At 36.5% G+C, this 27,819-nt stretch overlaps 1 protein-coding gene across 7 annotated transcripts in view; it reads right to left on the reverse strand.

The window, feature by feature from the left end:
* mTor (serine/threonine-protein kinase Tor) overlaps positions 1-27,819 on the reverse strand; it is an 816,233-nt gene that overhangs the window by 389,531 nt on the left and 398,883 nt on the right. For all 7 annotated transcript variants that reach the window (XM_090412780.1, XM_090412800.1, XM_090412771.1 and 4 more), the window contains 2 exons: positions 21,498-21,631; positions 3,764-3,842 (listed from right to left, as the gene is read on the reverse strand). In XM_090412780.1, coding sequence (XP_090268906.1) covers positions 3,764-3,842; positions 21,498-21,631 — 213 coding nt within the window. The remainder of the gene's footprint in view (positions 1-3,763; positions 3,843-21,497; positions 21,632-27,819) is intronic.

Raw genomic sequence — 27,819 nt, forward strand, 5'->3', positions numbered from 1 at the left:
TCTAACATTTTCACCAACTAGTATCATCTTTCCATAATCATTCTTTCTTTTACTGGCTACATATTGAAAAAACTCCTTGGGATTCTTTTTAGTCTCATGAGCTACCATCACTTGTACTGCCCTTTTGTTATCCTTAGGAAGAAAGTCATCTCTAGCCTGTTCTGTATACACTTCATGCAACTGATTATTACCACTAATCTTATGCCGTTTCCATAATACATTATTCTTCTTCCAGATTGTGTGCCTTACCTCTTCATCATCCATTTCACACTTACTCTATTTAGTCTCTTAATCCTTAGTATACATTCTGATATTGCCTTCAATAAATAGTTCATGAATAGGGCCAAAGCAGCACTGATATCCTTTCCATCCAGTTCCTCATTCCATATTATTTCTGAAGCTGTTCCTCTGTTTCTCATAATCACCAACCTTAGTTGCACATATCCCTTTCTAACAGAAGTTTTCATATGGTTAACTACCCTCCAGGTGATCACGTCACGGTGACTTACCAACTGGTGGAAGATTTGATCATCTCATCAGATAACATCATCTGATGAGATGATCAGATCCAAAACCCTTGATCCTTGTGTACCCTCTGTTACATACTGCCTAAAGTAGTTATCTGTCAAAAATTCCAAAAGTTTATTCTCTTTATTTCCAGCCACCATTTCTTCATTCCAATCTATATCACCATAACTGAAATCACCCAAAATGATCATTCTTTTCTTATTTACCAGGCTAATTTGCCTATACATTTCCTTTTCACTGCTCTCCATATCACCCAACTAAATATTTCATCATGTCCACCTCTACTTTGCACCATACTGCAAGGTAGAGGTGGACATGAAAACCACCTCAAAACCACTCCCATTGTTTACCTCTTGTATCGCCAATTTAAATGGGCATAACTCTTCTGCCTACCTTTAATAGCATTCCTGTTCTCCTTTTCCCCCAACCTGGCTTCACGAAAAATATCATAACCCTCCATCTCTATTCCTGTCTGGATATCATCCTCATTCAACCAAGTTACACTTAGTCCAACGATTAATGCAATAATTTCACTCCCCTTATTTTGGATACGTCTCGCATTGGTACAAACATAGACTATTTCTGAATTTATAACAAGTCCTACCAACACCACTTTGAGGTCTCTTCACATCACCCTGCACTACATCAGGTCTTCTATTGACTACGCTTCCTTCCAGTAACAATCTCTCAAACTGACTCACATCAACCATTTAAATGTAATCCATTTTCCTTGTACTGTACCATTGATCCCACAGATTCACATGCACTCCTCACACACTGCTCACATGGCATTCATGATCTTTACTCACTACCTCAACTCATCATTATCATACCTGGGAAACAAACTAACTACCTTTCCAACCACATTGCTATCCTTTACTCTCAAGAACTCCTTATATCCACTCTGATATTCTCCTTGTTTCCATTCAAAGCATTTGTCCCTACTACTACCACCAACTTTTTTACTCCTCATATCCAATGCCTCATTCACTCTGCACATTCTGCCTCCTTTCTTAGAATTTTCTCTGCAGTTTCTCACAGCACATACAAACATACTTGCCAGGAATTTTAATTACACCTTCTTCTTTTCTGTGATTATGTCTAACTTTCTGAGTCCACCATACTGATTTTTCTGTCCTTGCAGATAACTACCACATGCCTCTCTGCATGAATCAATGTTTTCTTTGGGTTCTGCTCACAGATCTACAAGGTTTGATTATTGTTGTCACACTCCATTTTATTTCTTAATAAAAAATTGAATACGTACACTTGAGTCTAGAGTTTACCTCTGAAAGCAGCTCAAGTTTGTTTCTTATATATATTGTTATCCAACTCAAAATGCAGTAATGCCAATTATATGAGTGTGGTACAATGGAAAAAGAAATGCAATTGGCAGAAGAATTACATTTTCACTACTTTTCCATTGATACTTCTTATGTAGTTAGCCTATCTTGAATTCTGCAGGTGTCAAATTTAAGTTTATTCCAGTGGCTCACTTTTCATTGTCTCCACTGGTTCACTGATGAAAACAACCCCTTGTTTAACCAGGTGATTCCCCAGTAGTTGCAACTTTTCATTATGCTATACCTCACTGTCTTTTCATTTAAGCCAATGCAGAAATTTGGTCAGGTAAACCCCAAGTTGCTAGGCAACTCTCATTGTTGCTTTTCACTAGACACTAATTACTCTCATTATTGCTTTTCACTAGACACTAATTACTCTCATTATTGATTTTCACTAGTGAAAAGCAACAATCGGTGAATCAACTCCAAATTAACATCTTTCCTATTAGAGGTGGGATGAGCAGGAATCCTATTTTTGATTAGATAGTGCAAAAAGGAAGCATAAAATATAAAGAAGGAGTCTGCAAGTAAAAGGGATAATATGGCCACAAGAAATGTGTTATTATTATTATTATTATTAGACACCTCCAGGGAGTCCGAGGGCTCATCGAGGGAGAGCACCTGCTCTTCAACTCTGTCACCACCATTCAATCACCAACTGACCTCAACTACACCAACGCCATCTACCGCCGACCACCACTGATATTTCCACAGACAATCACAAATATCCATGCCCTCGGCAGGATTCGAACCCGCAGCCTTTTGGCTGGAGAGTGGATACGCTATCCACTCGGCTAACCAGGCCGGCAATACAGAGTTATGAAAAATTATACAGAATTATGATAAATCAAATTAGTTGTGCACATAAGTAACTCTGTGTACATGTTTGGTGAATTACAATTCAGAAGAAAACATTCAAAGAGATTAATGTTGGGGGTTTATATTCAAATACACTGGGTCTAAAAATATCTCTGCAGTGTACCAAATTTTTCTCACAGTTTTGTAATACAAGCGACATAAGATTTGATTTCTGATCCGTTTCATAGAACTTATTGAGCTCTGCATTGAGTAGCATGGGAATATATCAGAGTTGTGAGACCATATTACTGTCATCCTATGTGCTTTCTTCAGCTGAGCTGGAAGAAGAAGCTTTGACAGAAAGAACATATGATGACTGTAATGTGGTCTCACAACTCTGATATATTCCCATGCTACTCAATGCAGAGCTCAACGAGATCTTTGTCTTAGTGTAAACCTAGTGACTGTAATTTGATGAAAGGGGTAAGCACAGTTTGGCCAGCTTGGATGAAATAGAGACAATATAGGTAAGAGAAATAAAACTTTTAACTTCTAAATAGGGATGTGCTAACTATTTTGTAGGAGTCATTAATTAGCAAATGGAATTCTTTAGCTAACTATGCTTCATCATTAATATGTTGGCAAACTGTCACTCCCAGTGTTGCAATGTTGCCTAATTTTTGAAGTTTGTAATAGTGTGAAGAGGCAAGGAAACATTTACTAATGTATAGGCTGGTTTCCTGCAGATGCAATATATACTGCAAAATTCTTTCTGTAGACTGGAGTTGGAGATGCAAGTAGCAGTAATGCCTTTCTTTTGACCCAGGTGTAACAAGGAGTATTATGAAGATAGTTACTATTTACAGTATACTGGGCTTAAAGTATAGAAACTGCACAGATCCACCAGATTTGCTTTACCAACAAAGCAAGAAAGGGTAAGGCGACTGTCCTCTTACCTTGATATAAGAATCTAATGCATTTTCCAATTTTTGGAGGCAATATAATTTAATGTGGAAGACAAAGATATTTATATATTAATAAAAACAGAATAGTAGGAAAAAGTATATTTTTTTTTTTTGAAAATTAATACATACTAGATCTGCACCATGATTCTTCATTGCATATTCTAAAACTCCTGCTGCTGCTTCTGGTTGATGAAGTTTGTTATTAATGCTATAAAAAAAAAAATATATATATATATAATATAACATTTAAGACCTAATGAATCATCAACACAAAATATGTATTTTGAAAGGCACATCATATAAAACAAAAGCAGGGAATGAGTAGACTGATATTCGATTCCAGTAGAGTAAAACCCTTTTAACTCATTCTTTGCAACAAAGTGCAATACTGTATCACTGTTGCAGTATAACATACTTCTACTTTAGCATTTTATGAATCACATTTTAATCATCTAATGTAAGACAAGTCATCTTCAATGTTAACCACCCAATCGGCCAGGACTATGTCCAAGTTACCATGGATACGAAGTGCATATTAAAATTGTAATACCACTGATATTACATTGAAATATGTGATGAATACGAAGTGTAGAGGAGTAACATATTTTATCCATATTGACAGTGGCGTGGGTTAATTGAAGTGAAAAAAAGTAAGAACAGCACATACAAAAAAAATGTGTATAAGAAAATAAATTTAAGTAAAACACACATATCCAATAACTACAAAACTATACACTTAAAGCACTAAATTACATAACTAAACTTAAAATACTAAATCAGGAAAGATGACTATTTCAAAATGAGAACAGTTAGACTGCACTTTTTATTCTTTCAATCATCTCAAACAGGAGAACAAGAGCCACGAAGCTTGAAAAATACTAATAAGTTATCTAATGTAGTCAAGGGAAGAGAAAAAGAGAGGAAAATATCAATTTCCCCTTAGGACAACATCAGCTGTGGTCAATATTTTTAGTTACTTCACAACCTACTTTCAGCATTAAATAACTCATAACATTTAATACTGGTTCAAATATGAGAATACTGATATCCTCTTTGATATAGCCAAGGCTGACTGCACAATTTATAACACTTAATTAAGCTTACTAAATTAATTAAACAGTGAAAGAAAGAATATGACTGGAGGAAAGTATCAGGGATTCAACCAATACACATAAGGATCAAGATCTGAAGCTGGAACACAGTCTTAAAAGGAAAGTACAGGTCTTCATAGTACCAGTTCCCACTACATGTACATCTGTCTCATCAACTGAATTAATGGCACAACTTTGTGAACTAAATTAGTGCCTCTGTAGTGCAATTGGAAGAACGACTGTATGTTGCGCCCTTCAATTAGAAAAGGCCTAAGTTCGATTCCTGTTGTGATGGGAGGAATCTTTATATGGATTTTTTCAATTGAAGGTGAGTTAGCCGATCTCATATGGAGGTAGCAGGGTTTTTCTCACGGAAACTCGGGTTTTTCATCCCGCATACAGACAAATCGGCCCTTCAGAACACACGCAATTTACAGACAAAAAATATTAGTTGTGGTGGTGGTTGTGGGCAGTAGATGGCATTGGTGTAGATGCTTGGTAGTAGAAGTTCAGTAGTAGAAGTAGTGGAGACGGGGAGTTGTACAGTGGGTGTCCCCCCACGATGAGTCTTCGGACTCCTTGGAGGTGTCACAAATAATAATAATAATAATAAATCCATGTTCAAATAAACTTGCCAAGAAATTATACTCTTATTATTATTATCTGAGACCTCCAGGGAGTCAAGGACTCATTGGGGGAGGCTATAAATCACTCAAACCAGATGTCATACCTTCCCTTAAATTCATTCACACCAGACGCACTCACAATCCCTAAAGGCAAACTATTCCACTCACTCACTGCTCTATGAGAGAAAAACCTAGCTCTTACCCTTTTTTTTTGACTGTGAACAAACTTAACTTCCAGGGATACCCCTGTGTTCTCTCCCCACCTTCCATATAATGAAAAATTTCATTAGATGCTATCCTATAATAACCATTCAAAAGTTTAGACCTCTATCATATCACCCCTCTTTTTCTGTTAACCATAGTCTGTAATCCACATACTTGCAATCTGTCCTCTTAATCTAAATCCCATAATCTGAAATAATCTTTGTAATTCTTCTTTACCCCCCTTATCCCCCTGGAATTCGGGAGACCAAATCTGTGCACAATAATCCAGGTGTGGTTTACAAAGCCTTACAAAGTGGCAAAATAACTGACTTATCCTTGCATTTCAAAGTTCGCTTCAACATCACAATTATCCTCTGAGTTGTGTTTACAAATTTTGCTATGTGAACTTTGAACTTCAAATTCCTATCCACAAATATACCAAAATCCCTTGCCTCCTCAGTTTCTTGTAGCATAAGCCCTGCTAACATAATATGCTGGTGGAAATCTAATCACGCCAAAGTGCATAACTTTACGCTTACTAACATTAAACTGAGAGCCATTTTCGTTTGCCCAAATTTCCAGTCAATTCAAATTATTTTGTAAGTGTTGGATATCAGTAGCATCCTCTGATTGCCCTGCCTATCTTTGCATCATCGGCAAACAATTGCACATTTCCTGTTTGACCCTTTCTAATGTCATTAGGGTATAGATTGAACAATATTGAACTATACAAAATTAATGTACAGAGTGATATCTGTCTGTCAACTATCCACTGATTCAAGTTGATGCAAATTTATATTCCAATCCCATATTCTCCAGTTTATGCAACAGCCTTTCATGTGGTATCCTATCAAATGCCTTAGCAAAATCCAAGATTATCATATTGTGTCCATTCCCTTTATCCAACTAGGCTGTAACATTGTTATAAAATATGAGCAGATTGCTAAAACATGACCTTCCTTTAGTAAACCCATGCTGCTCCTTGCAGAGTATAACTTGTTTGCCTACCCATTTCCGTATGCGAGTATCTACCAACTTCTCTAAAATCTTCACTATCACATCAGAGATACTGACAGGTCAGTAGTTACACAACAGTTTTTGCATCACCCTTGTACAATGGAACTATCATACATTTCTTTCATTCCTGAGCTGAGATTCAAGTAATACAAACATGTGAAAGGCTAGCCAATTCGGCGGAACATTCTTTTAGGAAACGAGCTGATATTCCATCTGTCCCTATAGACAAATTCTTATCCAGGTTAAGCAACAGCTCTTTAACCTTATTTTCATGAATGTCTAACTCTTCAATGTAGCAGTAGCACTGTGCACCATGTTACATACACCTGGTTGATATATCTTAACAAAGTGAGCACTCATAAATTGAACAATCTACTTAGCTTCCAGCACTCGAGTACCATCTGCATTCATTCTTTCTGTTGCTTGCAGCATAACGATAAAATTCTTTTGGATTGCATGGCTAATTTATTTTCATACTCCAATTTAGCTTCCCACACAATCCTCATTACTTTTTTGACCTGATCTTTATATGTATTATTACTGGGAAAATTCCCATGTTACTCTTCTTAAAAAACTATTATTTTTACGGCTATTTCGCCTGCTTTTGTTTAGGAGTGCTCCCTTTTTTAATGTCAGTGGCTTTTTACTCAAGAATTCTTAGGGTATTACTGATGTATTATAGAGACAGATATATGCAGAATAACAGAGGAAGAAAATCCAGACATACCTTTTTTGGGTGTTGTTGGCTGTCTTCTTTCTGCGATATGCATACTTCTGCTGTTAAAAGGATGGGGATTTTTGGAAAAAGTGGGGGGCAGGGTTAGGCAATGTGGGAGAATTAATTTGGAAAAACCCAGATTTTTTATAATTATGAAAAACCAGGTTTTTCCAAATTAATTCTCTCACATTGCCTCACCCTACCCCCACTTTTTCCAAAAAAAGGTATGTCCAAATTTTCTTCCTCTATTATTCTGCATATATCTGTCTCTATAATACATCAGTAATGCCTTAGAATTCTTGAGTAAAAAGCCAATGACATTAAAAAAGGGGCACTCCTAAACGAAAGCAGGTGAAATAGCCGTAAAAATAATGAACTTTATATATTTCATAACTCCTCTTGCTCTTATTCTCACAATATTCTTTCTACATCATCTTCTTCTTGTGGATATCTTGCTTAATAAGGCTGCACCATATATTTCACTCCCAACCTATTTATTCAAACAGTAGGTATACATTCAAATACTGTCTCCTTTAAGCACTTTTTCAAAGATTCCATGCATTGCTGACATTTTTCCCATTCAGTAACTGATACCATGGGACCAAAGATAGTATTTTCCTAAGTTGATCACAATTCCCAGCTTTGTAGTTGAGCATGTAACCTGTTCCAATGGGAACATCAATATAGACAGCATGATTACTGTCACCAACCTAGTAGTAAAATAGCCATATTCGTAACAGAGACCCCTTCTGACAATATGAGAAAATCCAACACTCTTTGACCTCGAGTTTCTTCTTTCACATGCTGTTTGAGAAAGTTGTCTTGCAACAATTCAATAAATTCCTCTTCTTTCTTATCACAACATTTCTCTTCTACCTAATCGATGTTTGGAAAATTAAAGTTACTCATAATGATCACTCGTTTGGTACCCATAGGGCTAAATTGATGAGGCATTTCTTTGTCCCCTGCTGCTGAGTTGCCAGGTCTGAGTAACACTCCACCATATATTTCATTCTGTTAGCTTCCACTCTTAATACCAGATAGACTCAAACTCACCGCTACATTGGACATTCTCACCATCATTGTTTTCTCGTGTTTCTACCCTAACTGGACTTAAGTCATCTGATATATTCAATAGTAATCCTCCTCTCCTATCTCTTCTGTCATTTCTAAAAATAGTATACCCATTACACTCAATCCCAATTACCATATCTGGTTCAGATAGCCTGGTTTCACTAATGCAAACAATCTTAGGCCACATCATATTCAATGAAGCAATGAACTCAACCCCTTGTTTCTAATGCTCCTGGCATTTGCATATAGACATAATAAATTATCACCTAGCCTATTCTTATGATTAGATATGCAATTTATTTGGTCTTGTTCTAGAACTTTCTCATTTCCCTTCCCAGACATACTCAAAAGGTCCAAACCCAACGCACATTTTTCCACCCCCTTCGCCACATACATAACCATGTTTGAAGACATTCATATCTTTATCCCATTGGATAGCATAGATGAACTTTCACATATATTTTCCCCAATTCCACTCTTGACGATCTAGTTTCCCTGACTCTCTACATTAGGTCTCATACCGAGAAGTAATTTTTCCAGGGTCCTGATGCCAAATGAATTCAAGTGCAGGCCATCCCTCTTATACAAGTCTTTTCTGCCATCAAACTCACTCCACACATCTAAAAACGTGTGTCCATTTCTTCTACACAGCCTGCGCATGAAATCGTTTGCTATCATCACCCTCCTCCTTAAATCTTCTGTGATACTATATTTGTCACTACTTAAATTATTAGTAGCTACCAGAACTACCATCTCTTTTACTTTCCTTTTTTGTTTTTCAATTATGTTTTTCAATTTTTAATTTTCGACCCCAGGAAACTAGAAGTGCTGCCTCCCACAGTAAGTGTAAATTTTAGGATTGAATCACCATACCATATCACCTCTTTTACCTCGGATTTTAACTGACTTACCTTGTTGTTATTAATATTATGATTACCAAGCCCAGTGCTTTCCTGCCTGTTCTTGTTCTGATCCTTTTTTCTTATTCTGTCTAAGTTTAGTTATATGTTTTTCCCCTTTTTCCTAATTCACTGATCCATTTTCTAATAATTTCTCACACTTTGTTTTGGATGTGCATATTGCTATGTATTATGGGAAGAGCCACTATCTAGACTGGTTCAACCTTCATTGAGACTTTTATCAGGGTCAGGTAAACTCACATCATAGACCTTCTTGGCCTCAGTATCTAATAGTAAATCATTCTATTGTCATAACCATGTCTTATCCTTTTGTAACCTCAAGCCTCACTTGCACGAGTTTTTATCCTACTTCCTTATATATTATACATAGCACAGAATCACAAAATCTTAATTTTGTGATCTATGCTATTTTATGTACAAAACATATATAGAGAAACCCTACAGAAAGAAATGCAACTTGATGTGAGTTTTCTTTATATTGTAGAGAACAAGTTGTCAATAATCATTGCTCAAAACGATAATCTCTCAGCAAACTTCTTTCAAGATTAACATTAGCCACACTTCTATAAATGCTGTTGATATTAGTTATTTTTGTGATTGTCTGTGAAAATACCAGTGGTGGTGGTGGGCAGTAGACGGTGTTGGTGTAGATGATGATGGTAGTTGTGGTTTGTTGTAGTTGGTGGACTGAGTGGTGGAGACAGAGCTGTAGAGTAGGTGCCCTCCCTCGATGAGTTCCCTTCGACTCACTGGAGTTGTCCAGTAATAATAATAAGATATATTCACTTCACTTGAACTGGATGTTTCTAAGTAGAGAAGTTGATCTAATATAAATATTTGGATTTGTAATTTGTTTGTCATCATTAGCCATAACTGGTGAGCTGCTGGACAAGATTACAAAAAAGTTCAATTTCTTCATAGAAGTTACATACAGTGGAGTGCACTGGGTTATCAAAGTTATATTATAAGCACTTGATCCAGTTCACTGGGATGGTGCAATGAGTGGCCTTCCAAAGCCAGGTCACACCATTACAATGAAAATTATAATGAACAAACAAAGTTGATGGTGAAAAAATGGAAAGGCACCTTGGCTTGATAGAACTAACAGAAATGCTGAAAAGAGAAGGGGAGGGGTCTTGTATTTACCACTAGAATTGTATATAGTGTTCAAAGAAAGGGGAGGGGACTCCTAAAAGTTGAAAAAATCATCCCTTTATATTACAAAAGGTGATAAAATTCACATTAGAAATTACAGACCTATAACTCTTCACCCAGTCCTTTATAAGCTTTAAAAAAAATTATCGACACAAGAATAAAATATATTAAATTTCCATTAACCAAGAGAACATCTACAAGCCCTTAAATAACAAAAGATACAATATACCAGTTTCCTTTGGCATTTTCATACATTACAAGAAAGTATGACTCAACAGACCTACATAAAATGATAAAGGCTTTGATGCATACAGATATTTCTATTAATATATAAGCTCATATATACAAAAGAGGGATGATCAGCAGTAATAAATTTAAATCATAAAGAAATAAAACACACTAGGGAAAGAGACTATCTCATCAAAATTACTTCCTACAACTCTTGAATATTCCATAAAAAACCTGAGCAGGGGTAAAAGGATTAAATATAGTTGGAGAATATTTAAATAATCTATAATTTCACAATAATATTATACTAACAGCAACATCAGCAAAAGAATTAGAACATGCTATTATTGAATCAAATGAACTTTCTGGAGATAGGCCTACAAAAAAATAATAAAAAACACAAACAAGCAAGAAATAAAAATAGAATCATTACAAATTACCATAAATTGATAATGAAATTTCAGCCAGAATGACAACAGAATGGAAAGTTATTCATTAACCATTTGAGAGATTTAAAGACAATTTACCAAACTTTTAAAAGAAAAGATTTACAACTAATGTGTATTCCTAATAATGATGTATGGTAATGAAACCTGGAGACTCACTAAAAAAACAGCCAAAGGGACTGAAAAAAACACAATAAACCATGCAAAAAGCTATTTAGGGGAACAACACATAAAAAAAAAAGAATAATAATTGGAGAAAATTTGAAGAAAAAGGAAAAAGCTAATAATAATGATACGTATCTGCAGGAATTCTGCTCAGGACTAGTCATTACCAAAACCATTTTCCAACATAAAGATGTGCACAAGTTCACATGGAAAGCAGACACAAGAAATAAGAAACGTCTCACTCACTAGGCAGCTGTTGATACTGAATCTCTTCATCATGGTTCAGGAAACAAAACTGTACAGAGGATTTTAAATTGGAAGTGACCATTACTTAATGTTAAGTAGGATAAAAACAGATATCACTTTGAAAAGAACAGTATGTAAGAAAGTTTTAAGAAGAATTAAAGTTGAACAGCTTTTATAGGTAAACTATAGACTCAATTATACAAACATTGAAGAAAAAAAATGAAACAGTTGGAAAACAAGAACCACACTTTGGATTCTCAGTGGCAAGCTCTGAAAAAAACACTGATTGATTCAACAAGGATAGAAAAATAAGAACACCATGGTAGATTCAATCAGAATCTACTATGGTGGTAGATTATATTCAACCAGAAATGCTTAAATATGGAAGCATAAAACTTTTGCAGTGGCTATGTAAAATCTCTCATGATATGTAACTATGTAACTCATCATGTTCATTTTTACATATTTTTCTAGAGAGATTGCACTTAAACAAATGTCAATTTTGTCTGTAATAATCTTGTATTTGTAATAACTTAACCATGGGCCTTTGTTAAAATAATGTGCTGCATGATGTCATTATGCAACACTGTTAACTCATGTCCATACATGGCAATTTCAAAAGTTGAGCAAAGTATGATGTCATCATGTTCGGATGTCCATACATGGCCATAAGGAAGTTTCGAGAGATATGTGCATGCATATACAATGGAAGTCCAGGCCTTTATAAGGCGAAACATCGAGAAGGACTTTGTCTTAGGTTTCTCAGTCTTCTCTAGCCAGGGTCTGCCACTACTGTTGGTAATCGAAAGAGAAGTATTGTAGGTCTTAGGTTTCTCAATCTTCTCTTGCCTGGGTCTGCTGCCACATGAGGTCCATTGTCAGTAATCGAAAGAGATGTGGCATAGGTCTTAGGTTTCTCAATCTCCTCATACCTGGGTCCTCTGCCATGTGAGGTCCATTGTTAGTAATCAAAAGAGAAGCGTTGTAGGTCTGAGAGTTCTCAATCTTCTTCTACATGGATTCATTGCCATAACAAGTATTATGTCGATCGTTGGAATGTCTCACTTTGAAGGAGCTGCACATTGCCATCATGTAAGGGTCCTAGAGGGCATAGAATAATTCACGATTCGAACAAAGAAGAAATCTGGAGGGAGGTCATGAACGAGCTAGGAGCACTTTCGTGTAGACAAAAGATTCATTTAAAAAGGCAGTGCTGAATGAGAATTGTAAGTACTTATATATGTGATATTCCCAAGCAAGAATGCATATCAATTGTGTGTCTGTTTATGGCTACAATAAGATTGTATACATTAATGCTGAAATGAGCTCACTCAAAGTGTGTCTTAATCTAAACTGTGTATAAGTAATTATTGTAAGGGTAAGAGGAGTGGAGTACTGGATAATGTGATTTAATATTGAATTAAGTTTGCCGAAGTGTATGCCTTGTTTTCAGTTTGTGTATGTGTGAATAGCAGGATATTCCCGATTGTGATTTAACCTTAAGGGAAGAAACATAGAACTAAGTCTGAATCAGGACAAATTGAAATTAATTGCAATGAAATGAATTATATATATATATATATATATATATATATATATATATATATTTATTAATTTAATTTAAATGACAAACACACTGAGAATAATAAAGAATAATGTTTAATGAGGACACTACTAGTTTCGTTGGTAAACCAACTTCTTCAGGTGTCAAAGTACAAAGAATTATCCGACAGAAACATTACATAATAACAACAACAGATCTACTAGAAACTGTAGTACAGTTTAAATTGGAATCCATGCTACAGTTCCAGCTGTATATTTATGCATGCGTGTGATATCGTGAGAACGCCAGCAGTGGACAGCAGAGCTGTGCGAATCAGGTAAACTGTAGTAAGGCTGCTATTCATGTGGGTTGAATCAACGATAATTTCTTTAGAATCAAGATTACGTCCTTCAAGTTCATCATAACATTTGTGAATATTAGAAGTTTTGAGACCAGTCTATTTGATGTTGGCAGCCTTCATCAGAGTTTATAGAGAACAAGACATGGCTGGTGAGAGCGCTAGCTCGGATTCTGTTATAGGATATATCTCTTTTGTGCTATTCAACATGGAGAAGGATAGATTTATCAGTCTGTCCGTAGTAAGGTTTTCCACAATGACACATAATCTTGTATGCTCCTGGGAACTGAAGATGGTGATGTTTTTCTTTAGTTTGACTAAGGATAGAACGGAGCTTAGGAAAAGTAGAGAAACATGTTTTGATCTTGAACTTTTTTAAAATTTTAGCCAGTTTGGGGGTAAAATTTGGGGGTAGTAGAATCTTCATTAGTTAGTTGATGATGGCGAAAAAAAAATTTCTCAATACTTTTTGAAGTAAAACCATTATTAAGAAAAGTCCTTTTGAGGAAATTAAGTTCATTTTGAAGCTCTATGTCGTTTGATAATAAGGGTCACTTATTATTAAAATAAGTTTACACTGCATAATTCAGAGGGCCAAATTCCTGATGATTATGAATGTAGAGCATTCATAGTTTCCATCTGTAAAATAGGGAATAAAGCTTTATGTGAGAAATAAACAGGAATTTCTCTATTAAGTGTTTCAGGTAAGATTAATGCATGTATATTTGAAAAGCAGTTGAGAAAAATTGTGGAAGAGAAACTTGACCAAGTTGGCTTTAGGCTGAATACAGGTTGTCAAGATCAGATTTTCACTTTAAGCAAAATAGTGGGTACTAAATTTGTATTCTCCATACTTGATAGACATTCTTGCTTGAGAATATCACACATAAGTACTTACAATTCTCATTCAGCACTGCCTTTTTAAATGAATCTTTTGTCTACATGAAAGTGCTCCTAGCTCATTCATGACCTCCCTCCAAATTTCTTCTTTGTTTGAATCATCAAAAAGGCTAAATTTTCAGCCTCATTTACCATTTAGGGTTGCATAACATCACAAGGTATTGGCAAACTATGTATCGTATTACATACAGTCAACCCAGAAGTTGATGGAGAAATTTTAGAGCATTTTTTGGTTCCTAGTATCAAAAAACGGTTCCAGGATTCCAATGACTTTATTTTTCAAGATGATAATGCATCTTGTCACTGCAGCAAACGAATCAAGAACTATCTGGGAAACAATGGAAACACTCCAATTAAAACAATGATATGGCCTTCAACCAGCCCAGATCTTAATCACTTGAAAATGTTTGGAATATTTTAAAGTGAAAAATCAATGCCAAAAGGCCCACGAATTAAAGTGAAAAATCAATGCCAAAAGGCCCACTTGATGTAATTCAATGCCAAAAGGCCATTGAATTACATTAAGCAATCAGGGAAAGCTTGAGTGAAATTCTGCCAACTGACTGTCAACAGTTTATTGAGTCCATGCCATGAAGGATGAAAGCCATCATTTGGGTTAAAGGAGGAATAACAAAATACAGAGTTCAGTGATCAGAGATATATATTTCCCAATCAAAGAATGATCGCATACTTTTTCCTTTGGTGTTTGACTTCCATTCACCTAATTTCAGGTTAAAAGTAACTATAAAATAATTTTTGTAATAAATTTTATTTCTTTGTTAATCATATTTATATTCATAATTGTTCAATTAAACTCATGTATTGAGGAAATATAAATCCTAATATATACACACACGGGGTGCTTAAGGGTCAAAGCTGTATAACTGAGAGGAGACCTCCACATAGCCTTTAAAGGAATGTGGAGAACCGACCAGGGCTTCTGACCTAATGTCCAATCCTCACCTTCTCGTGGTGCACCCTGTTGGGTATCTACTTTGATACTGAACGAATGAGGATGGGCTGGCAATTTGGGATTTAGCCGACCAAATTGTATTCTTATTGGGTAAACCAAAATATAAAATGATGGTACAACATGACAAAATTTCATGCCGGCTGGGGCGTCGCCCGGTTAAACAAGGCCCCCGTTGTCTTCGCCAGGGAACCAGGGCGAACAGCGAAAAGTCAGCTACTGGAACAAATCTGAAAACAAACCCCAACTCAACATCACCAGAGTTAAAGATCGGTACTATCAACGTAAGAAGCCTGAATGGCAAAGAAATGGAGCTAGCTGAGGAATTAGATAAGTACCAGATCGACATAATAGGGGTGACTGAAACAAAAAAGACCAAAACTGGTGAGATCTTTCTGAGCAATAAATACAAAATGTTATATTCAGGCAATAACAATCAAGGAAAAGAAGGAGTAGCCATAGTATTCAACACAAAATACGAGGCTAATCTTCTTGAATGGCAGTCAGTCTCAAGTAGTGTAATGTGGGCAAATATGAGAATGGGGAACTGGACAATGAGACTTATTTGTGCCTATGGTCCCACAGAAGGTTCTACTAAGGTAGAAGTGGAGGAATTTTTTGAGGCTTTAGAAAAAGCAACTGACACAATGAAAAAGGAAAAGTTGGTCCTTGTTGGGGATCTAAATAGTAGAGTAGGAAATGATTGTGAGACATACAAAAATATTTTGGGAAAATTTGGAGAAAAGAGCAAAGCTAATAATAATGGCAAATATCTGTTGGATTTCTGCTCAGGACATGGACTGGTTATTACTAACACCATGTTCCAACATAAAAATGTGCACAAATTCACATGGAGAGAAGAGGCTAGGAATAAGAAAAGTCTCATTGACTATGTTATTGTTAATAGTGATGTTTTCTCCTTGGTGCAGGACACCAGAGTGTACAGAGGATTTGAAATTGGAAGTGATCACTATTTAGTCTTGAGCAGGATAAAATTGAATTTCATATTGAAAAGAATAACATGTAAGAAAGTTTTAAAGCGAATAAAAGTTGAGCAGCTCTCAGATGTAAACTGTAGACTAAAATACAGAAATATTATTGAAAAGAAAATGAAAGAGTTTGAGAACAGGAATCAAACCTTGGAGATTCAGTGGCAAACTCTGAAGGAAACATTGATTGATTCTGCCAGAGAGGCATGTGGTGAGGTTGTGTGCAAAGATAAAAAAATCAGAACTCCCTGGTGGACACAGGAAATTAAAGAGGCAGTGAAGGAAAAGAAGAAAGCATATCAAAAGTTCCTGGCAAATAAGTCAGCTTTTACTCTTACAGAATACAAAGACAAATGTAAGAAAGCTAAACAGTGTGTAAAACTAGCTAAACAAAAGTCATGGGAGGACTTTGGCAAGAATATGGAAAATAAATATCAAGAAGGTGGCAAAATATTCTGGAGGTTGTTGAAGAAGCTTAGGAATGGAGGAAAGAGTGCTGTAAAAGGAATTAGAGATGATAAAGGTGAAATGAAAACAGGAGAAAAAGATATCCTTGAAGTATGGAGTAATTACTTTGAAAAACTGCTAAATGAAACAAGCAGTGATGACAGCACAGTGATAAAAAACACTGACCAGGCATGCAGTCAGGAATACATATCCATACTTGAAGTAGAAAAAGCCATCAAAGGCTTGAAATGTGGAAAGGCAGCAGGAATAGATGATATTCGACCAGAAATGCTGAAGTATGGTGGTATAAGAGTCTTACAGTGGTTGCACTGCATAGTTCAGAAAGCCTGGACAGAGGGACGAATTCCCGATGATTGGAGTAGAGCTCTCATAGTACCCATATATAAAAAGGGAAATAAAACTGAATGTGAGAATTACAGAGGTATTTCCCTACTGAGTGTTCCTGGCAAGATCTATGCAAGTATACTTGAGAATCGGTTGAGAAGAATTGTGGAAGAAAAGCTTGGTGAAGAACAAGCTGGATTCAGGCCAAATAGAGGCTGTCAGGATCAGATCTTCACTTTACGACAAATAGTCGAGAAAGCATGGGAATATAACAAAGATCTGTATTTAAGTTTTGTCGATTTGGAAAAGGCATATGACAAGGTGCCAAGAGAGAAGCTATTCAATACGCTGCAGTTATATGGTGTCAATGGGGCATTATATCAAGCAATACTTAGTCTTTATTTGAGTTGTGAGTCAGCAGTTAGAATTGAAGGAAGTACAGGAAGATGGTTTAATGTTAAATCTGGTGTGAGACAAGGATGTACATTATCCCCTCTGTTATTCATTATCTATATGGATCACATTATGAAGGAATGTGGTATTAAACCTGATATCAAAATTGGAGATGTTAATGTCAGCTCTTTGCTTTATGCGGATGATGTTATACTTCTAAATAAATCCGCTACAAGTCTGCAAGATTCTCTGACTAAATTGAATAGCTGTTGTAATAGATATGGTATGAAGGTCAGCAATAAAAAGACAAAGACAATGAAAATAGGCAGAATCATTGAAAATGTCAACTGTGTTGTGAATGGAGAACCTGTGGAACAAGTAAAACATTTCAGCTACTTAGGCACAATTTTTACTGAAGATGGTAAACTAAATATAGAAATAGACAACAGAATCAGCAAAGCTGGCATTGTGGGAAGTCAATTGAATAAATTCATATGGAATAAGAAAGAAATTAGTCGGAACACTAAATTAGCTGTATACAAGACTGTGTTCAAACCAATTTTAACTTATGGATCTGAGAGCTGGGTCAGAAGTAAAACACTTGACCAAAGACTAGAGACCGCAGATATGAGAGTCCTGAGAAAGATTAGAGGCGTTATTGGCAATATCATATTAAAAATGAGGATATTAGGAAAGAACTTGACATTGTCAGCATCCAGGAATGCGTTAGCAGAGCTAATCTCAGATGGTATGGTCACTTAAATAGAATGGGAGAGGAAAGATTAGCAAAACAAGTGTTCTCTGCCAGGTTGGCAGCAAAACGACCCAGAGGAAGACCAAGATATAGGTGGATTGATACGGTACAAAGTGCCTTAGACGATAGAAATATAAGATCTGATAATGTTGGAGTCTTGACAAGTAACAGACTGATTTGGAGGAAAATTGTAGATAGGAAGTTAGTAATGATGTAATTTTTTCATGTAGTACTGTCATATCCTGTACACCCCTTGAGGGTAAATGGCAGGAATTTGATGATGATGATGATGATGATGATGATATACACACACACACACACACACACACACACACACACACACACACACACATGCAATGTTAGTGTTACAGTCATTCGTTGATCGGATACTTTTTTTGCAGGAGTTGTATGTTACATGAAGAAATTTCATACTGCAACCTTTGCATGCAGTATGTTAAAAATCTGGCTAAAAGATTTCGGTAATGCTCAAATTGAGTCATCAATATACTGCCAAGTTCCGCTAATTGTATACTGTTCAGAAACAGTCAACAGACACCATAGTGTGAGGAACAAACAGCCATGGCACCCACCTTAATAAGATATAAGACATCCTTTTGCTGAGATGACCGCAGCAATTCTATGGAGCATACTTTCCACAAGCATATGGCAGTGATCGGTGGTATTTCGGACCATTCTTCCTGGAAAGGACGCCCCTTGACCTCATTTAACACTCCAGTTCATCCCACAGATGTTCAATAGGGTTGAGATCGGATCTCTGCAGAGGCCAGTAAAGTGTGGTGATATTCATGTCTGCAAACCACACAGTTACAGCAGCCTTAATGATATGGTGCATGCATGCATGCATGAAAGAGATAACGGTCAGTTCCAAAAAGCCACAAAGTAGGAAACATTGCATTATCCAGAATGTTCTGATAACTCTCTTAGTTCAATGTTTGTTGCACTGCAAACAGAGCTCCAAGGCCAAACCAGGAAAAACAGGACCATAACAAATCGCTCCATAACACAGATTTCCAAGCTTCCAATATGCACATCCAAAATCCACAACATGTACTTCCAAAATCCACTGTACACTCTTTGCACCACTGAAGTCTATGCTGCATGCTGATTCGGGTAATGTGAAGTTTGCATATTGCAGTCCTACCATGGGGAAACCCATGTTGTGAACTGTGGTTTCGAATGTTTTTGTGCAGATTCATGTTGTACATTCCCGCCACTCCGCATTCAATGTGTTGACAGACAAATGGCAGATTTTATGTACTATCCTTCATAGCACCTTGCAGTCACATTCGTTGAGTGTGGTGGGTCCAATGTAGGTAAGTAACACTTGCAGTTGACTCCCTGCACTTCCATTTCAGTTTAGCATATGACATCACTGATTGTTGACCTGGGATGGCCCAACTTCCCAGGGCCCATCAATAATTTGCTGAACTGATAATCCTACAACATTGCAACACTAACTCATGGCCGTTTCACCTGGACACAGTTACACTGATTATACATGTCTGAAAGGATATGTACTTTGCATTATGGGATACTAAGGCAAGTGATGTAAAGTCATTAGCCTCTACATACAAATTGCCCAGTCCTGAAGATACTTCAGGCACAAACTTTGTTTGCTTACACTGGGCAATTTGTATATAGAGGCTAATGACTTCACATCACTTGTAAACAAAATTGGAAATGTTAATCTCAGCTCTTTAATTTATGCAGATGATGTTATACTTCTAAATAAATTCAGTACAAATCTGCAAACATTCCCTGACAAAACTGAATAACTGTTGTAATAAATTTGGTATGAAAATCAGAAATAAAAATAGGCAGAACCATTGAAAACATCAATTGTATCCTGAATGGATAACCTATAGAATAAGTACATTTCAGCTACTTAGGCACAATTTTTAGTGAAGATGGCAAATTAAATAAGAAATAGACAACAGAATTAGCAAAACTGGTATAAGAACTCAACTGAATAAATTTATATGGAATAAGAGAAATTAGTCAAACACTAAACTAGCTGTATACAAGACGTGTTTAAACAAGTTAACTTATGAATCAGAGAGCTGGGTTAGAAATAAAGCACTTGAGAAGGCTAGAGACTGACGAGATTTCTGAGAAAGATTAAGAGAGTTAATAGATTGCATTAATGAGAATATCATATTAAAAATGAGGATATTAGAAAAGAACTTGCCACTGTTAACATTCAATAATGTGTTAGCAGAGCTAATATCAGATAGTATGGTCACTTAAACAGAATGGGAGAGGACAGGTTAGCAGAATAATTTTTTTTCTTTTTTCCAGGTTGGCAGGAAAAAAGACCAGGAGGAAGATAAAGATCTAGGTAGACTGATACAGTAAAAAGTGTATTAGAAAACAAAAATATATGATAATATTGGAGTCTTGACAGATAACAGATTCATTTAAAGGAAAATTGTCAATAAGAAGTTAATAATGATGTAACTTTTTCATGTAGTACTAACATATCCTGTACACCCCCTGTGAGAGTATATGTCAAGAATTTGATGATGATGTTATTCAGAACAGAGCAGTTGTTTAATTGATGATCCTCCATCATAGATTTACTCTGATCACTTTCCCACATGTGTTCTATTTCACTATTATTCCTGTGCTAAAAGTAATCTCATGAATACTTTACAATGAATTGGGTATCCCCATATTCCTTCACTTTGCTTCAAGCCTGTAAACATATGAACAACTGCTCATCATTTCCATTCACTGCTGGATTCAATCCTACTGAAATAAATTCTCTGTTTTCTTTCATATCCTCCAACTCATTGTTGAATCATACGGGTCATCTTAATTGTCGCTATTGTAGCGAACAATGGACAAGAGACAGAGTGACAAGTGAAGATCATTCTGCAGAAAGAGAGACACAGATTTGGTTATATGAGAGTCATGATTCTGCAGAAAAGGACACTCAAATGTGGTTATAGTTGTAATCATGATGAGGAGACAGCTGAAATCCATAGCATCTACCAGCAAAACAAAATTAGAAGTGACCTAAGTTGTTGGGAGAGTGGAGATGACATTAGGTATTCTGATGCAGAGATGAACAACTTGTGAAAGATCTCTGCATCTTTCCCAGCTGGATCAGTGGAGTTGGAGAAGAGAAGCCAACCTGAGTTTCTTCCTATGTTCCCAAGTAAGATAATCTCTCAGTATATGGATATATTTTCATATAATGTACACAGTCATTTAAAATACTGTAGCATTTTCTTTCATAGTGAATGCTTACCTGATTAAGGCTTCTAAAATTTCACTAGTAGGTGCTTTATGAAATTCATCCTCTTTGTAATGCAATGCTTTGGCATATGCTCGGCATTTCATTGCTCTTTCTCCAAGAAGTACTGGTTCTAATGGTAATGGTCCCTATAATTAATTAGAATAATATCACTAGCACTTTGTAATACGTTAAAACTATATACAGTAAAACCCCGAAGTTACGCGGTAGGTGGGACCAACAAAAAGCGCACAAGTCGAATTCGCGTAACTTGGGGTATAATTTTGCATGTAATTTATATATATAAACATACAATTGGGACCAAAGGTTTACAAAAACACTTATATTTTTTAAGAAATATAATCATAATTGTAGTTTGTCATACATAAAAAAAAGAAAGTTATTTCGATGCCGATGGTTTATAAAATCTAATAGATTCGTCTGACGGCATAATGTCATTTTCTTGTCATCCAAAATTTTTTCACAGCAAGCTAATGATTTTTTTATTCCTTGCCTTGTGGCTACAATTCATTGCTCGTTAGAATTTATGTCCTCTAAAATCTGGAAACATTTCTTTTATGATTGTTCTTACTGGATTCCTGTAGATCGAACTTCTTTGCTAGCTCACAAATTTTCATTCTGCCTTCAAAATCCTTAATAATGTTGAGTTTTGTTTCCAAAGTCAATGTTTTTCTTTTCTCAGTAGCTGTAGAAGAATTGAACTTGCTTCTTTTGGATGACATTATTATTTTGTATGTGATAAAATTTTTATCAAGGACATAAGATTAAACAATCGCAAGGTTTGTAGACTATAAAAATCATGGATGAATGGAGACCGCGCGAAACACATCAGTGCTTGTTCACAGCATATGCGACACTGGTGAATGTGGCCGGTGCCTGAAAGAAAAGACTAGTGGTGAGGCGTGAAGTGGGACGGGAATACGTACATATAAGAAACAGCGTAACTTCGGATTCGCGTAAGTCAGGGTAGCGTGAATCGGGGTATGACTGTATATAACACTGTCTTTTGCATAATATATTATGCAAAATTATAATATAATATATTATAATATAATATAATATAATATATATTATATTATGCATTACATAATATAATACAAATATGTATCAGGTACTGCTTAGGCAAGAACTTTATAAAAATATATATACTTTGAATATTGCATGTTACAGTTCTACAAAAGGAGAAGGATAATTTTTGCAGACCATCCCAAGTCAGAAACTACTCCATCCATAAAAAAAAAAGTGCTGTAATCCCATAGATGTACAATCTGTAATCACATCACAGCATCTCCTTACGGATAAGGTTCTGAACTGAGATGTGTTTAAACAATTGTTTAAATTATTTTCCAATGTTATTTTTTAAATGATTTTTTTTTAAATTCTTCAAATTTAAAAAAATATAGAAAAAAATAATTATATTAAAAAACTTTAAAAAAAAAAAAGATTTTAACAAGAACATACCATAAAATTAATTAAAGATGCCAAGAAATTAAATTCACGGTTTAATCCTATATCCAAGCATAAGCAAACAATGTTTGTGTGAGAAGTATCTTCATGACTACACTACTTGTATATTATTATTACGGGCAACTCTAGGGAGTCATTAGACGCATCAAGGAAGGCCCCCAAATCATATTCATCGCAACTATTCAACATTCATACAGTATCTATCATACCTCGCCTTAAACTCATTCACTGTCACAGCATCCACCACAGACTCTGGCAGCCAATTCCACTCATTCACCACTCTAAAAGTAAAGAACCCAGCTCTAACACCTTTACTAACCATACTTTTGCCCAATTTCCATGGATGTCCCCTAGTCCTCCCACAGCCAGCCCTGTTCTCAAAAATATCTTCTGAATTAATTTTATAGAAACCCTTCAGTAATTTGAATGTCTCAATTATATCTCCCCTCCTCCGTCTATCGACCAATTTTTGCAACCAACAAATCCTCAACCTGTTCTTATAAGGTTCGTTCCAGAGACCTGCTATCATCTTGGTCACTCGCCTCTGGATCCTCTCAACCTCCTCCCCATCAAGAAGAAACCTAGGTGACCAAATCTGGGCACAGTAGTAGAGATGGGGTCTTATCAAGGCTCGATACAGAGGAACAATAACCTGCTTGTCAACGTATTCTTCAGCAACCAAGTGATTTGATGAGCTGATTTGGTCACTTTTGCAATGTGCCCGCTAAACTTCAACTCCTTATCCACCAACACTCCTAAATCTCGTGCCTCATCAATTTCCTGGAGTACAGTTCCACCAATGTAGTAAACTGCTGCTAATCTTTTCACCCCAAAATGTATAACCTTACATTTTGCCACATTAAATTGACATCCATTCTCATTAGCCCAGACCTCCAATCTATCCTAATCATCTTGCAAAATTTTGACATCATCTGCATTCACTATTGCCCTACCCAACTTTGCATCATTCGCAAACAAATGAACTGTTCCTCTCAGATCCTTTCCTATATCATTAATGAACAAATTAAACAGCAGTGGTCCAAGAACAGATCCTTGTGGCACACCACTAGTCACAGGCTGTCTTGTGGACTCTACTCCTGAATAAACCACTCTCTGATATCTCTCCGTCAACCACCCTCCTATCCATCTCACCAACCCTATATCCATCCCCATATGCTGCAATTTACTGATTAGAATTCCATGTGGTATCCTGTCAAAGGCCTTAGCAAGATCCAGTAGAAGCACTGTAAACCCATTACCCTTAACCAGTTCATCCATTGCTGTGTTATAATACGTGAGCAAGTTACTGAGGCATGACCTACCCTTCACAAAACCATGCTGTCCCCAATACAGTATCCCATTTTCATCTATCCAATCTTGTATTTTCCTCTTGACTATTTTCTCCAAGACCTTGATAATGATTCCTGTTATGCTGATTGGCCGGTAATTTTCAACAGCAGCCTTGGAACCACCTTTATGCAGTGGAACTATTTTCCCCTCTTTCCGCCCCCTTGGGACTGACCCAGACCCGAGGCTCAAATTAAACAAAATGGTCAAGGGCACTGGCAATTATTTAGCCACTCCACGTACAACACGAGCTAGTATACTATCCAACAGATGTATTGACATTGAGGTTCTGTAATAGACTAGTTACCTCTACTTCATTCATCACAATTCCAGTATAAGCTGTTGATTCTTCCATTCCTGCAATGTCACCACCTGGATGATATACTCTTGCAAAATGCTTGCTCAGTAATTCCACTATATCGACTGATTCGGTTACCTCCCTACCCTCAGCATTTTTTAAAATCATTTAAAAACGAAAGAAAATTGGCCATGCAGGCTAAAGAGAATCCCGAACATTTTTCCTTTTACTTGCAACATATTGAAAAAACTGTTTGAGATTCTCTTTAGCCTGCATGGCCAATTTTCTTTCGTAATCCGCTTTTGCTTTTCTTACCACCCTTGTTACCATCCTGGCCTGAGCTTTATACTGTTCCTGCGCCTGTTGGTCACCTTTCTCCTTAAATTCCCTCCACAATTGTTTCTTTTTTTGCAGCTCAAGCTTAATAGTGTTATTCATCCATTTAACCCCTACTTGATTTATTATTCGGACTCTTGGTATACAGTCAACCATTGCCTCCTGCAAACACTTCTTAACCACCTCCCATGCACTATCAACATCCAGCCCTTGCAGTTTTACATGCCATGGCACTGAGCCAAGCACACTCCTAAGCTTGTGGGATTAGAATTCCACATGGAATTCTAATCCCTCCTTCCACTCCTTTAGCGACCTCCCAAGTCATGACCTTATGGTCACTCTCACCAATTGGTGGCAACATGGTCATGTTCGTTACAGCCACATTTTCAGTTGCAATTACTAGGTCAAGCACTCTCTGCCCCCTGGTATTTTCCACTACATGCTGTCGCAGATAGTTGTCCCTTAATAACCGCATAAAATCCAATTCCTTCCTCCCATGTGCCCTCTCCTCCTTCCAGTCAATGTTACCATAATTGAAATCACCCATAATAATTACCCTCCTTCCACTCATTTCTTCTATTTGACTATGCATACTATCCCCACCATCTATTCCATCACCTGGTCTATAGCAGCACCCAAATGTATATTTTGTTCTGCTCGATTCTATCTCACACCAAACAGCCTCAAATGTGCTCTTTTCTCTATCCTGCAGTTCAACTTCTATACTCCTTGGCTGCAACTCATCAGCTATCATCAATAACACTCCTCCCCCCTATTTATTCTCCCTCTCACTCCTGAACACGCTATACCCGTCGCATTCGATCCCACTAGCTTTATCATCTTCTGTCAGCCATGTTTCACTAATACCAACAAACTGTGGCCTGGAAGTGCCAACCAAGGCCAAAAACTCTTCCTTCTTGTTTCTAATACTCCTAGCATTAGTGTACATGAATTGCAGAAGTCCATTAGTCCCATCCCTACTTTGATGCCTTATACTAACTATCCCATTCTGATTTGTTTTCCTTCGTATTCGCTCGAGTATATTATACTCATTCATACACTCAACTGCCTCCCTAAAATCTGCATATCTACTCTCTCCCCCCCCCCCCCTAATAAATCTAGTTTCTCTGAGTCTGTACATCCACTTCCACATCATTCATCAACACTTTTTCAAGCCTCCGTACACAAACTCCATTCAAATGTAACCCATCCATCTTATATAAATACTTTCACCCATCAAACTCACTCCACACATCCACAAATTCTACACCACTCTCCATGCATAAACCACACATAAAGTCATTGGCAATTATGGCCCACCTTCTAAACACTTCACTGTCATACCACAGTAAAATACTCACCATCCTAACTCTCTCACTCTTCTCTTTTGCTACCTCAAGTAATTCCCTCACATCCTCTATCATTTCCATTTTGTCTTCTTTCAAATCATTTGTTCCTGCCACGATTATCATCTCTTTCACCCTCTGTTTTTGCACTCGAATAGATTCGCTGACGTCCTTTATGTTCGCACCTGGCTGGTACGATTTCGTCAAACTCTCAATAGCGAATCCCCATACAACACTCGCTCCTTCATTTTATTGACGTTTACGAACAATCTATTATTTTTCGTAACAGACTTTTGCCATTTATTAGTCGGTACATTCAGCACACATTTTTCCATACGCTCCAGTTGCCTTTTTGCTCTATGTATCGCTCTATTCAAACGTGCGATTTCACTACTCGCATTTATCTCACCATTTTCATTATCAATCAAATCATCCATTCATTCTGTATTTCTACCTTCATTTACACTTTCAACGACACTCTCACACCTATCTGGCACTAACTCGCAATTCTCTATCACACCGCCATTTTCTACATTCTGACTATCGTTAACTATATCACTCTCCCTACCCGAAACACGCTTGAGATCCTCATTCTCCTTACACTTTCTGTACATATTAACTCCACTATCACCATCTAACCAGACTCCCACCGCTCTTCGCAAAGCATACATCTCACAGACGGCACATTGCATAAACTCTTTACATCAAAACTCTTAAACAAACATGCCGACCTGGCCACCATTTTTTTTTTTTTTTTTTTTTTTTTTTTTTTTTTTTTTTTTTTTTTATCGGTGGTATATGTATGGTATCTTATCTTAAAAATAATAATTAAAATAACACAGAAAACCCACAAAAATTGCACAGACACACCAAGAAACAAAAAGCAAATAATACTATGTAAAATTCTAGTAAAATTGCCAATGATAACACAAAATACTACTAATTTTTCCAGGAGCTCTCGACAAGCCGAAGATCATATCAGTGCAACACCTCAATATAGAGGCTAATGATTTCACATCAAATGCCTTAGTATCCGATAACGCAAACACACACAACCTTTCAGCATTATGGGGATGGTCATTACCAAGACTGCTTTCAACCTTTATTGAAGTCTCATCAGTGGGAGTCATATCCAGAATAATTACCAATATGAACTAATGTAAAAGTCATATTACTTATGCATTAGTTAATTAAAGTAGCAAGGCTTATACGTTGGTCATACATAACTGGCAATTAGCTTAAGGAATTAACAATGCATATAACGGATATTAATTAAAGCACACTTTAATGAATATCTTCAATAATTCGCCAATGTCACGTTGCCATCTTCAGGAACATACAAATATGGTATGTGCATGCAGGCACTAACAAAAGTAAATGAGGAAGAAGGCAAGAAACTAATATTGTTCCTAAAGTCCTAATGGTGCCCCCTAGTGGGCTAATTGGGTTGTCTTGGCCGTTGGGCTGAAGTTCTCATAATGTAGGCTTCCCAAATTTGGGGTAGTTTCATGCACCCAAATTT

The sequence above is a fragment of the Typopeltis vanoorti genome, chromosome 2 (genome assembly GCF_054136105.1).
Source record: "Typopeltis vanoorti isolate ZY-2024b chromosome 2, IOZ_Tvanoo_1.0, whole genome shotgun sequence".
Classification (NCBI taxonomy): domain Eukaryota; kingdom Metazoa; phylum Arthropoda; class Arachnida; order Uropygi; family Thelyphonidae; genus Typopeltis; species Typopeltis vanoorti.